The 14,687-nt window shown below is 34.2% G+C and overlaps 1 protein-coding gene across 1 annotated transcript in view; it reads right to left on the bottom strand.

Annotated features, from left to right (window-relative positions):
• NAALADL2 (N-acetylated alpha-linked acidic dipeptidase like 2) overlaps positions 1-14,687 on the bottom strand; it is a 470,164-nt gene that overhangs the window by 84,318 nt on the left and 371,159 nt on the right. Inside the window, 2 exon segments of the mRNA XM_032698178.1 lie at positions 12,159-12,278; positions 13,796-14,001. Of these exon segments, the coding sequence (XP_032554069.1) occupies positions 12,159-12,278; positions 13,796-14,001 (326 nt within the window).

Below are 14,687 nucleotides of genomic sequence, written 5' to 3'. Positions count from 1 at the left end.
GCCTGGAACATGGCCAAAGGAATTTACTGCTGACAAAGCTTTACCTTGCCCCAAAACTTCTGCTCTGACACTTAAACTTCTCAATAGCATCTATGCATGAACAAATCACTCCCTTCCCAGCCACACACAAAAACCTTTTTCATTCTTTGAAATGGAAAGTCACTCCCATTAGTCCATACAGAGCATGAAGGTCAATAAACTACCATCATATTTTTCATATAAAAACCCTCTTCTGGACTTCAGTTGGATTGAGCAAATGGTATAATAACAGTACTTGCACTTAAGATATCGAGTATTTGTATAAATTGAATTTTTCAGAAAGATCATCACAAAGCAGATTTATTAAAGTGTGTCAGCACCACAAATTCAGATCTCCAGGCTTCACTGGGAGATAAATTAAATGATCCAAAAGATATTAAATGATTTTATTTTCTACAGCAGTAGGACAAATGGACCACTGTAAACACTTACTTAGGTGCTGTAATACTCTTTTCCTGACTGAATTCTTCCAACTTTTATCTACTTACACCATAAGTAAGTGTCCTTGGTATTGCCTCTGTACTGCACAGGAAAACAACAACAGTCAGGAAAGGATGAGAGAAAATGCTAGAGGAGGGAAAGCCAGATGGTCAAACAACTCTTTCTGGTTTCCACAGAAGTCCACTTGACCTTGGTTCCAAGAACTATGAAATATTAACGATTGGGAAAAAAATAATGGAATAAAATGTGATTTTAGCCAGATACATGAATCTGATCTAGTCCAAGGAACTTGGAAAAGATTTTCTACAAAACACACAGCAGTCAACTACTACCCAAAACTCATTATACATCCAAATGATGTGTTCCCTTTGCACCTTGAAAATTATTACCTATTTCCAAACCCAAAGTATAGTATTGAACAGGGATATTGTAATTTCTATGTACTGTCAAGTACCAGAGGACTAAAAGCACATTTAAATTTTGTTAAGAAACTGTGGGGATTTACTGTTAACAACGTTTCAGGGATATGTCACCACTTTTTCATAAGAAGCATACAAAACCCAGAAAGGCTGATAATATAATTTATTTCAGAACTGATTAGTACAGATCTGTAAGACAGAAAACTGATAGCTTTTAACTACTGTACAATATAATCTTAGAAAAATATAACATTATATGTCAGGTTTAATCCTCCAGATTCCGATCTTCAAAAGTTAATTTTGATGCAATAAAATGAAACTTTCTGAAACAATGCACACACGGTATGTAAGGGAGAAATGTTTGCACTGCACACATTGAGAAAACAAATTGACAAATCCAGTAAAGTGCAATCTAAAGCTATTTACTCTGATCACGTAAGGAAGACTAATGAAGGTTACACAAATGTATTTTTCAGAATAGTAAATAATACAGCATCTACATGAACTTTTAAAGGTACAGATTCTAGTCAGTAAAGTGGAAAAGCTTTACTTCACAGCCCAGGATATTTTAATGGACTAAAGCTACCGAATCACGTAACATGAGCTTATTTTTCTTCAATATTAAATCTTTCTCTGTGCTCTCCACCTTCCACAGTTTGCATCTCTGGCCTCGCTGCTGTAATTGCAAAATTTCATGGATAGCAACAGTTTCCCTAAGCTCAGAAGTATTATTCGTAGGTACAAAATCAAGCGTGCATGGCACAAACACACACACACACACACACACTCTCTTATTTTCAAATTGTAAACAGACTTGAAGTTCCAGGACACGATATTCATTGTACTGGTTGTTGATATGGTTAGTGCTTTTATTAGAAATCACATGTAAAAACACAGATATATTTAACAGTATCCTTTCTGTAGCAATTGAGAGTTGGAGGTCTGAAGAAAAACAACATTTATGTTGTCTACCTTATCCTTTTCTTTTTATAAAAGGAATGTTTTTATACTGAGATCAGTTTTTTTCAGGTGAGTAGGAAGTTTCTACCCAATAAATAAAGAAAAACTGTAGACTAGTACTGAATCTAGTGCTTCTATCTGAAAAATGTTGGTAGGAAAATCAGCATTCCATGATGATTCTCCATCAGCATGTAACACCTTTGAAGATCTATCAGTCAGTTTGTGTAAACTGGAAATCCATGGGATTAACAACTGTCTTAAGGCACTGTTTTTATTGTGATTTCCAGAATACCACACAAAATGCTCCATAAAAGTCTGCAGTGCTACCTTTATAAAATAAACACGGAATCCCTTCAAAAGATTAAAAATAAGTTTCATGACACGGAGTTCTGTGAAAAAATTCTGACTCTCCTTATAAATCCTACTTAAATCAATTATGACTTCATCTCAAGTTATTATCAACATTAATCGATCTACAGTTACACAGGTCATTGCAATTCTCCTTTGTAAAGCTGATTCAACTCCAGCACTCCTTTAGTTCCTAGAACACCCTTAGTCTCCATATTTCAGTGCATGAAGCTCATTCAGCCTATGGTTCAGTTTGGATGCTCTGGTCTCTGTTGCCTTATGGGATCTAGAGACTTTACAGCACAATTAATTCAAATTTTTTCTTCAGTACCCTGACAGGATGCCACAGCTCTTTAATAACTTCCAATTACTGACTTTGTGTAAACTTAAAAATTTAATGTTTATTTAGCAAGACTGACAAAATTACCCATATTGTCTCCTCTAATATTTATGATTTCCCATTAGTTAGTCTGAAAAACGCTAGTCATGTGGTAAAAACTGATCTGAAACTCAGCTTATTTTTAAAAAGATCTAAGGAGAATCAAAAGGAAAAGTGAGGTTTACATAGGGGTGAGAATTAAAAAATATTTTACAAAAGAAATTGAGATGAAAAGAGAGAGGGCATTTGAATGAGACGTGTTGTCCTTGGATAGATTAAGCTGTTTATTAAAATACCTCTGGTTCCAGGTTCCCTGTGCAGCTACTTTGCTTTACAAAAATATATTCCAAATAACCTTTGCTCTGAAGGGACATTAGATCGCTGGATAACCATGCAAGATGCCATTTTTAACAGCAGTACAGGCATACAACAAACAAAAGTGAAATACTTATTTCTGTGTTTTGGGGTTTTTTGCTCGTTAGGCTCACTGTAGAGTGACTTTGACTTTACATATATGCTTCTAACGTTTTAGCTCAGTGCAAAATATTAGTTGAAGTGTGATGTGACTCAAGTGATAATCTTTGGCAAAACAGGATTTCACAGAGATTTCACCTGCATGTCTGAAACACATCAGAAATTCAAACACTGAATTTCACACTAACTTTGAGGAACATACATCAATTTTCTGAAGCTGATATTCAGTGTACAAAGTGTATAATTTTCTTTTGTGTATAATGATAACTTTTGCTCAATATGTAAAAAGGTGGTTGTAAAAAAGAACAAAATCACTCATGGAATAAAAGGAAAAGAAACATTCCTCTTTAACTGTGACGACTTCAATAAATGACAAAAATACTTCCAAGTACCACTGTGATAGAAATCAAGCACAGATTGTTTGAGAAAGTTTTATAATATTGTAGACTGGGAGCTGACAAACATCTGAGAGTCTTATTTTTGCAGTAGAGTAAGAGGTTGGATGAAGTGATTGCTTGAAGTCCTTACAAGTCCTAGTTTTGTATCATCAAAAGTGCTTTACATATTCATTTGTATGTACATTCTACTTCATCACACCATATAGTTTGAATCTGTAAAATAAAATTCTTATTTCCTTTATGGAAAAGGAAAAAAAACCAACAAAAAACGTCCCAAAATCAAGTAAACCACACATTTGTTTCATTTATAACAATGATTCATTAATTTACAGGGAGAAAAAGACTTTATGTGATTTTTCCCCCTGCCAATTCCTCACAGCCCCCAAGAAGTACCTACTGCAATATAATTGGTTCCCAAGCACCCTCAAATCTGAACATTCAATTCCATTTTAGCTGTGCAGGCAACAGTTTTAAAAAGCTTACTTGAATGTATTTTGTAAATAAGATTTATGATACATTTGTGGTTTTCGGAGTTATTTAGATATTTTGAGTGACAACTGCAAATAACTACCTCTACTTGTTTCAAATAAAAATCTAATCATCACACAAACCTTGATAAGCAGACCAAATGCTTCAAACAAAACGCAAACAATAAAATACAGCATACAAGTTTTTTTTTTAAATAATGAATTTAAGACCAAATAAGATGTTCTGTAATTAGCATGAAAAACAGCAATTTTTAAAACATCATAGTATGGAGTTCAGGTACACTAGATACCTTCCATATAACATTATATCCTCTTTTGTTATTACTTGGTAGACTATGGCTTTAAGTCTTAGAGTTAAAATGACCTTGAACAAATGTTCCTCTCATCCTAGTCCCAACTTGAATGGGTAAAACAACTTGAAGTATTTTTGTATGCTGCCTAGTAGACTAAATTCCTACTTTTCTACTGAATTTAAACCTCCTTAATTTTTTGAAGAAAGCATGACATAAAAATTTGCTAAACTTACAAGAGTTTATAAAAAACACTTGACCATTTCATGACAGAAACTTTAAAAGCCTTTACAGTATTACTGAGATTTCAGAACAGATACTTATTAAATAACTACCAGTGTTATAAAATGTGAATAAATTAAGGGTAAATTTCCATAAAAGTTTAGATATATTTTTGGATTTCAGATTGCATTTAACAAAATTAGTAGGTCATCTCGAAACTTTTAGTTAGCCAGAATGTAGCAAATCTCATCTTGACTGTCACATACACAGGTAATGTATGAAACAACAGAAGATCATCTACATCTCTACTCATACAAACCCATAAGTTGTTTATTAATCTTAATACTAAATTCTGTTTTTCTTTGCCATTTAGACACAGAATGCAATGATTTCTTAGGGGTGCTCAAAAGCCTATGGAAAAAAAAAAATTAATAGTAATAAGTTAGAACTTGATCTGCAGCTTTTAAAAAATCTTTACAACTAAAATGAAAAGTGATCATTTTCATATTAGAGAAAAAAATGAGCATGTTAAAACTGAGAGAAAGCTAGTTTCCAAATTGGGGTTTTTTTTGGTGTTATTTTTAGAAGATTTCCTTCTTCTAGGGCCAAATTACCTATTGAAGGTAGAACATTCAGCCTTCTTCAAGCAATTATACAATAACATATCTAATCAATTTGAGGATGACCTGATACAAAGTAGAGATGTTAGCAGCTCTCCTAAATGTTGGAAGGCTCCTTTAGACAGAAAACTTTAGCCTTAAAGTCTGAAAATAGAAGGTTACAAAACAGGTTTTGAAATATCTTTCAAGGCTGTCAAGAGACAAAGGTTTGAACTGTATGACCTTTTAGCTGCCAAAAGAAAGCAGTTTGCAGAACCTTCAAGAAAACTATTTCCTGCATTTTGGCTTTTCCTGACATCAGAGATTATCTGCTGTAAAATTTTGCTCTGTTATATTCAGTGAAGTCCCATTCTGTGTGCACTTCAAGACAGGAGTAGTGATGCCATGGGAATTGTGGCTCTTTGATGCAAAAAATCAAAATGCATCTCAACTGCATTACTGATTAAAACCTTCTGAATAATTTAGAAAATACAGAGGTTTATCACATATATTTGATTGGCTTGAAATTATGTTTGAAATTTCATGATAATTCCCATTCCCAGTTTATGGTGCCCTGAAAACCTCCTGTCTAGCCCTGTGGTTTTTTTAGACTGGACAAGACACCATCACCAGAATATGCTGGTGGTGAACAGATGAACAGGGTATGAAGAATGAACATACCAGGAAACACCCAGAATTGTTCAAGTTGATGTTTGTGATTATTCAAACTATGACTGCTTTAAATGGACATAGAATGATTTTCCTCACGTCTGGTTTTGAAGAATTCATTAAAGCAATTCACTAGTAAGATCTTGCTAAGAAAGATAGCTAAACTTAAATGTTAAGGTGTTTTTTTTTCTTTGGATGACTGACATTGAAAGGGTCAGGCATTTGTAAACGGGATACAGGGAGTGTTTTTTTTTTTTTCTTCCCAAATTTGGGTATTTATTAAATAGCTAGGGCTAAAGAATAGATACAGAAATTCAATTAATAGCCTTAAAGGAATTAGGTTTTTGTTTCCACATGTAGGAAGTTTAACTGCACCAACAGTGAAATTCAAGGGATACTCTGGGTGACATATTTATGTAACCAAAACATAACAATCACCATAATTTAAGGCAATTTCTAAACCTGAACACTAGAACACACATAGAGTCCTCCATTCATGCATGACAAGGGTCCATTATGGAAAGAACTTTCAACTCTAAAATCTATCAGCATGGGCAGGAATTCTATACTGTTCACTACATCCATTTCCCAGGGGGCTTGGGTCAACAGTTTCACCTCAGTTATTGGCTTAGCATCCTGCAGAGGTATTTTTACTCTTCCTGGGAGAAATAACAGAACAAAAAACAAACCACATTCCTGGGTTTCTACCAATCTATTGTTCTTCCTGTTCCTCTGACTTCTCAGTATGTGACCTGGTTAGGGCCATATGAAATATCATACAATTTTACAAAAGAAAATACCAGTAATTCATTTAAAGTCACAGTCCTTGATAAAATAAATGCCTTCACTTATTTTATCAAGAATAATCAATCAGAGCTAAAGGCATCCTGAGACAGATTGAGCAATGGTGTGTTAAAGAGTACTTTAAAGCTTCCCTTTCTGAGAACATGAGGTGGGCAGACTCAGAAAGGCTGTATCTGATACTTTTGGCAAGGTTAAATATCTATCACTCTACTTAAAATATGTCACCCTTTTATTTATGACAAACAAATGGTCTGCTTTCATCACCTAGATGCATTTTTTTTCAACATAGATCTGAAAACTAGGAAGTGTGTTGTGCTGCACAAAATTCTGATTATTTTCTTGTCATGTAGAAGTAAAGCACATGACTGCAACTGTTGTGAGCCAAAGGACATAATGTAGCCTTAAGTCTCATTTAATGTTATACTAATGTCTTATCAATTCTGATTTAAAGGTGCTTTCTTTTTTTCTGGTTATTTTACCATACACTTCACTTTTACACATGCTTTTTTCCCCCATGCATTGTTTGTGTAGTACAGCTTACAGCTATTAAGTCAATTTAATTTCATTCGGGAACATACTTAATAATGATGAGAAAAGCAGCAAGAGAAACTTTTCAATTATTTGTCTTTATGTAGAAAATTTAAAATATCCAAGGCTCTCAATCTCTCTTCTTTTGTAAGAACAAGAAGTTTACTTTTAAACTCCCTACATGAAAGGCTTTTCTATCACTACAAAAATGTCTTTCCATTAACATGAAAAAGTCAGTTATGAGGGGAAATAATGAAGATGAAATTAAACAAAGGAATGTTTAGACTGAACTGAAGTTAACTTTTCTAATACTGTAGTCTGGCTAAAGTTTCTGGAAGGAAAAAACAATTCCCTTACATAGTACAGTTCATTATATTAGACAGTTTTAAGTAGATTTGAAAACAGAAACCTAGAACCAAAATCCATTTTGTAGCAGGAAACGAATTATTGAAATCTTCCCTACTCCAGTGCTACATTTAAAGATAATAAAATGTTCAGATTTATTCAGTTTCATCCACAACGGCTATCAAAGTAGACATTTACATTTCTAAACAAGAAAACCTTTCTGAAAAATATACATCATTTATACCTTTAGAATTAGAAATCTATGTTGTAAAGACAGGGAAGGACATGGAAGCAGAAAGCTTGATTCATTAGAAACAAAGGACTTTTTGCAGATCTTCACAAAGATCAGAGCATGAAAACTGGTCCAGCTGCATTATTCCTCACTAACAAACTTTCTTCCCCATGTTTAATAGCAGTAGTATTTTCATAACACCAAAATTTCTGAATAAGTTTAAATGATTACTCACTGAATCAGCATTTATCAAAATGATTTGATTTCGAAGAAGAGAGAAAAAATATGTAACAGTGGAAAAAGCAACACTTCATCAAAAGAAAAAATAGATAGGAGCTGCAAAGTACCTGCTGCAAATCAAATCCACCATTAAATGAAACTTTTCACACTGGAGAAGCAGCATCTTAATTAATTTAATAAAGCTGGCAATGAAGTATTGCCTATATTAACAGCATCATTTTAACACAGTTATGAATTCCTGAGACAGAAGTTCACAGTATAAACCTCTGATTCTCGAGAGGTCTTTTTTTTGGTTTTCAACACAAATATAAAAAATGACACCAGCAATAAAATATAACACTAAAAGGGATAATAGGTAAAGACTGAAAACTCATGGGAAAGATGTAATCTTCTGTTATAAGGCATACAACAAGCAATTCAAATAGTAAGGCTTTTTTTTTTTTCTTTTTTTATAATTACTGATATATGATGCCAGGAGATCCATTATTAATGCTGGCAGTATAAAAAAATAAATGAGAAACACACAGAAGTTGGAAGAAAAGAATCAATGCTGACACTAATATAAGTTTTGATTTTTTTTAAATCAAGAAATAATGATAGCAGCAAGCATCTATACAAGACTTTATCTTTGGTTCTACTTCATAAAGAAAAAAGAGTTTTCTGTCAATAACACCACCTTCAAACATAAAGATGTTTTATGCCTTTTACTCCTTTTAGTAGAAACAAATACTGATAAAGAGCATGGAACAATACTTGGCACAGTCATTTTTAATGATCAACTAATTCATCAATAGATTTAAATCACTCTTTTCCTTTAGTAGACAAGAGCACTAAGGTTTGTTGGGCACTGCAGTAATAACAGAGCTGGAGTATGGTCACATAATCAGTGAAAAGACAACAGAAATGAATTCATGTTTTATAATAACTTTTTTACTTGGGAAATGTTAATAATAGAAAAAATCATTAATGGTATTATTTACACAGAATGAATACCAGCATCAAACAAACCCAATTTACCAATAGCACTCTGCCAACAAATGGTGATGCACCAACTGAGCAAGTGAATTAACAATCACTTTCCTTACAAAATAGCAGTAGACAAAAATATAACTTGGCAGTATTTCCCTCTTGTTAATTTGGACATTAATTAGAATAGTTATATAAAAAAGATTTGAATTAAATATGTCAAGGTCTCAGAACTGTTTGAATTCCTCTTTGCTTAATTAATCCAAATATTTAAATTAGCTTCTCCATGTAATTTGGTGTTTCAACCAGAATCTCACTGAATCCCACAGACAGTCATATAAAATTATTATTTGCAGACTGCTTATGCAGCTCCCTTTTGAAACCTGCAGCTAATATGAAGATGTAATCCCTTTGTACAAAACATCTTTAAGAAACATGGTCTCTGTTAATTAGCCAAGTACTTATCCTATTCTCTAACTGGCCACCAGATCTCACATGTAGACAACTTATTAGGTTTGTGACTCTTTTCATTGCTAAGTCTAGAATATTCGGACAAACTACATTTCAGCTAAAACTTCTTCTCTCCTTTTCCCAGAAATTAAGGGAAAAGGATGTATTGGAAAGTGCAGTGATTAGCAACTGTCCAAAATTTTATTTTTACTCAAGTTCTCCTTCACAGGACAAACTACAGCTTTTCATTTTTTTCCCCAGAATCCTAAAACTTAACCTTTGTAGGCTTTTGTAACAAGTATTAATTTTCCTTAGGAAGATATTTTCCCTCTGTTTTACCGAGATGGAGTGTCCACGATTTTAGCACAACAGTGAGCACTGTCCTTAGGGCAAATGGTGAGATTTTAGTCTCCTTTTCCTCAAAACAACACTGTTGTAACACTGTTTAGCAGTAGAAAAAAGTACTGCAAGATAGTCTATTTTGTTGTAGTTTAAAAATGGAATTATGAGTTTTACCATTGAATCCAGTATCTTCCATGTGTCTACAAATTACAGAAAATTTCTATCTAACTAAACAAGAAAGGCTACTTTCTCTCTTAATTTTAAAATGGATTGATATTATTAACTCTAAATTCTTGTTTCACCTTTTTTTTTCTGTTCTAACATAATTTCAGAGAATTATTCTTACAAATTAAAATTATCCTTGTCTCCCATTGGAATTTTTAAGCCCTTCTTTGCAACCTGCACCTGGTAACAAGAATCTCATGTGAACAGACTCACAATTTCTTCAAGGTGAAATGAGCTCCAAATGGTCACATCTTACCTCATTTGCACTATCATAATTTTGAGGTAATCTGTAATTCCATTGTCTTCTTGGCAAGTGCTGGAAGCAATATCAATATTCTTTATAAGCGGATCAGGCTTCCAGAAAAAAGTCTTCTAGACGTGGCAAATTGTGAGCACCCATGGGAACAAATGGAGATCTGTGCTGGGCTGTTCCATCACTGTCAATATACTTGACATGATTTCAGAAATCCAGCCAGCATTGGGAAGCAATAATTCCTACAAATCTTTTTAATGTCACAAACTGTATGACAGATGCATTAATTACAAATAATAATATCCTACAGAAAGTAAAACCAGACACGTTGCCTCGTGTGCATTCGATCCTTTACTTTTTAAATGGGGCTTCAGGGTAAAATGCAGAGTGGATACACTCTCAGTATTAAAGAATCAGAAGTGACATGGAAGGTGTTCACTGGAACTAAAAAGTATTAACTTCTAGTCATGTTTTATTGACTGTCATCTAATTAAGAGGTGCAAGGCAAGACTGCTAAGGGAGGATGTGTCCATACTGCTGAACAGGATACAATGGATATTACAAGAATTACTGAATATTAACAGCACACTCAAATGTCCCACAGAAATACAGCGGAAGTAAAAAAGAGATTTCCTTTGCTGTCTCTCCAAAACAGAGGGCACGAATGCAATGCTCATACTAATATGGCATTTATTAGAATGAAAGAGTTGAATCTTAATAAAGTGATAAATAGATAACAAAGAGTCTGCTGCACAGTTTAGTTTTCAGATTACTGCCATGGACTGTGTTGTGCAGTCAAATAAAATGAGAAAAAAACAAACAGCTCAAGGATTTAATGTAATAAAATTACTCCCTTAAATAGCAAACACTTGTTTTAATGGAGATAGGGCTGCAAACACCAGTAGGTTAGCAAAAGGCTAGCAACCTCTGAGGACAGTATTTTTTGCGAATACAATAGCTAAAACTGATAATAAAATTTGAATTGATACGTCCATAACACCTGCAGACTCACATATGTAACATTATAAATAATTTTACACAAATAGAAGATTTTTTTTTTTTCCCCTGAAATGATGTTGCATCACATTTTTCTCAATACTTACACAGAACAAACCAGATTCTTTCCATGAGGAAATTAACACCTAATCACCGGACAGGAGAAGCAGTTAAAACTTTGCTAAGAAGCAATTTACCGATATAACTTTACTAAGTTAGTTGCCAAGCCAGACCAGTCTTACACTAAGTTCAATTCAAGATGCTACTTTGAGGAGTGTTTGGTACCAAATGCTTCACAGGCAAGTAAAAGAAACACCAGAATAATCTAATGAGTATTAGCTCGGCAAACATGGAAAAAACATCTAAACCCCATAATTTATGAAAGTCAAATTGAGCTCCATTTTATGCATCCACTGTAATCTGGTTTTGTCATTTAGTCTGTGCCTTATACTGTTTGTACTTTGTGGAAAATATTAATAAACTCAGAAATCTCAGAAACAGCAATAAGGTCATTAGTTTAAAGCCTTAGACCAGTGTAAATGTGGAATATTCTGACTCCAGATTAACCACAAAGGCATCACTGAGCACTGAACCTGACATACTTACTTTAGACAGCATTTATTATAGTAAGACTCATACACTCCCTATGTGTCATGTCACATCTGCTAAATATACAGGTTTAAATGCAAATTGAGAAACAGCCTGGAAAGATCTGATTAGGAAGAGAAAAAAGTGCTTTGTGCTAAAGAATAACAAATATGTTACTTTAAAGCTGTCAAAAATTAAAAAAGCTGTAGGGCATGCAAGTATGGTGAGACTTGATATAACAAGCAGGTGAAATAAGTTATCCTTTCCAACCTCTTAAAACATTATTTTTTAAAATAAAATTTATCCTGCTGACTTAGTAAAAACCGTTCAGGTGTATTTGTGAGGTTAAAATTCCTAAACAAAACATCCTCCACTTATAGTCATGTAAAAGACACTGGTATCAAGGGGTTTAACCATGTAACCTCATAAACAACATGTGAAACCAAATATTTTATTTCTATACCTCTGCTGCCAGCTGCTGAAGAGAAGGGGATGCAACAGGGTGTAAAGTTGAGTTGCCTCTGACTGGATCATGAAGGCTAACATAAGCCACAACATTTCTTTGAAGAACTCTCTTGAGGTCCTACAACACAAGCAGAGCAATGGTTACTATTATGCATCATTAGAATTAAGGCTTGTTTTGTTCTTTCAGTTCCTTCTAAGGAAAAACTGCACCCAGTGTTTCTGTCTTCTGTGATTTCCTAAGTAATACTTAACTACTACTTCTTATAATATGCTGTTATGGACTTCAAAAGATATCTTGGTGCTATTTCTCTGTATAGCACAGGTTATAATTCCATTTCACACATCATCTCAACAAAATGCAAACAGGTCTGGGAGGAATTAAAAATGACTACACTTGTAAGGCCAAAAATGAAAACATTACACACTGTGAAACAATGTGTTGTTTAAAGTTATGCCTGACAGAAGACAAACTTCAAAAGCAATCATTATCAACAGTTAAATGGACTCAAATTTTAAGAGACCACATTCATATTTGAATTGCATAACTTTCTCAGTGTTTTCATTTTATTATTTGTTAGACTATAAAAATACCATGTACAAACTGTTTCAATTATTATCTCTTTTTTAAAAAGATCCCCTTTGCCTTCTCAGTAATGAGTTCCTCTTTGCATGAAGTGGCTCTTTATATTGAACAGAAGGGGTGTAACACAATTACATCTAATGTAAAGCTGACTTGAAGTGGAACTAAACAAATTTTGCTTCCAGCCTGGATCTTTTCAATTTGATTTTTTCACCCCCTCTTGTTTTTGAAGAATAATGATGACGGAAGTATGAAATTTCAGTGAGGGTTGGCTGCTTCTTACGCACGATAAAAAGCAATTAACTATTTATTTTATCTACTGTTTTAATTCGTATTAATTGTTAATGTTGGAAAATCAGCCATGAAACTCTCTACCAGCTATTCCTCTAATTTATGAACTGAAGTCCACTGTAACTATATATGATCATCCATATCCCGTTGAGGTATTTTCTGTCAATAATCTGGTTTCTATCCTGTTGAAACTAAGAGCCCAAGGAATTGCCTGTGTTGGATTTTACCTAACTCCTTAGCACAAATATGAGAGAAGTGAATCAGCACTACCCATGGAGGCACTGCAGTGTTTATGTCGTTAATGTAAACCATAGCATGGTTCTCTCCTTTTCATTTAGTGTGCTCTTGATTCACTTCTCCCCACACTAAGCCTTACAATTAAAAATGAGTAAATGTTGAACTCCCAAGAAGGACAAAAAGCTCTCTAAGCTATTCCTTGGCCTATGGAATTTGTTGAGGTTTTTCTCCCTCTATCAGACCCTGGCAATGACCTTTCACAATGCTCTGCTGAATTAGGGAGGGAAATCAGCTCTCAAAGGTGCTGTATGTGCAACCTTCACAGCTATGGAAACATCCTGCCATCTCATTATCCACAGAACAGCCTCAAAAGGTGTTTTCACTGCATTTGCTATGTGGTACATGAATGAACACAGACAGACCTCACAGACCAGCTAATGAACCACGATTTCCATGTGGTAATTGCATATTGTTTTCACACTTTCAACAAAAGTAACCATTATTGCAATGACACCGTCTAAAATTACCTCAGCCCACTCATATGAACCGATGTTCCCGAATGCTGTTCCTCCCCATGAGCAGAAAACAATGGTCCTGTCAGGTCTCCAGCCCCTCTTAGCCTTCAGTGTCAAGGCCTGGATCAATGCTGTGATGACAGCAGTGCTACTGGCCCATCCTTGTTCACCATAAGGGTTCAAGCTGCTGTGATGGCTCCCAATGATGACGTATCTGTCTGAAATGTGGAAAAAAAAAAAAAGACAGACAGGAACTTTACTTCTTCTGGATCCCAGCATTAAAAGAATTCTAAATAGCCCTAAAAAATGAACTCTGTTAGTGGTCTGTAATGTCATTAGTACAACACAAAGCTGTCAACAAAAATTTATATGATTACATGCAAGACAATCATACAACATATATACATATAACTGTGAGTACTACTTAAAAATGAGCTAGTAAATAAACATAGGTATATCCTTTCCTAATTAAACCTCCGTGCACTTGGCTTCATTGTTTGCTTACTGCTCTCCTTATAAATCTGATATATACCATTTTTACAGCAGGGCTTTGTCATAGAGACAATGTAATATTTCCATGCTCACATTAGAGTGTTATGAAAATATAAAAATAAGTAGGAAACTGTCTTCAATACACATTAGCATCCAAAAAAGAAAACAAAAGGTGCGGTACTACAATAGGCAACATAAATAAAATACACAAAGTATTAGTACTCCCTCACCTGGAAGACTGTGTTCAGTGCTCACCACCCTATCTCAAAAAAGACATGGCAGAAACAGCAGTTGAGCAGCTGGTAACCAGAACGGTTATAGATCAGGACTTAGACTTCCATGTAAGGAGACATTAAAATACCTGGACTGCAGGTTTAGAGAGGAGACATGACAGAGGAATAGAGATAATGAA

This window comes from Chiroxiphia lanceolata, chromosome 10 (genome assembly GCF_009829145.1).
Source record: "Chiroxiphia lanceolata isolate bChiLan1 chromosome 10, bChiLan1.pri, whole genome shotgun sequence".
NCBI classification, from domain to species: Eukaryota; Metazoa; Chordata; class Aves; order Passeriformes; family Pipridae; genus Chiroxiphia; species Chiroxiphia lanceolata.
This window is presented reverse-complemented; position numbering and strand designations above follow the sequence as displayed.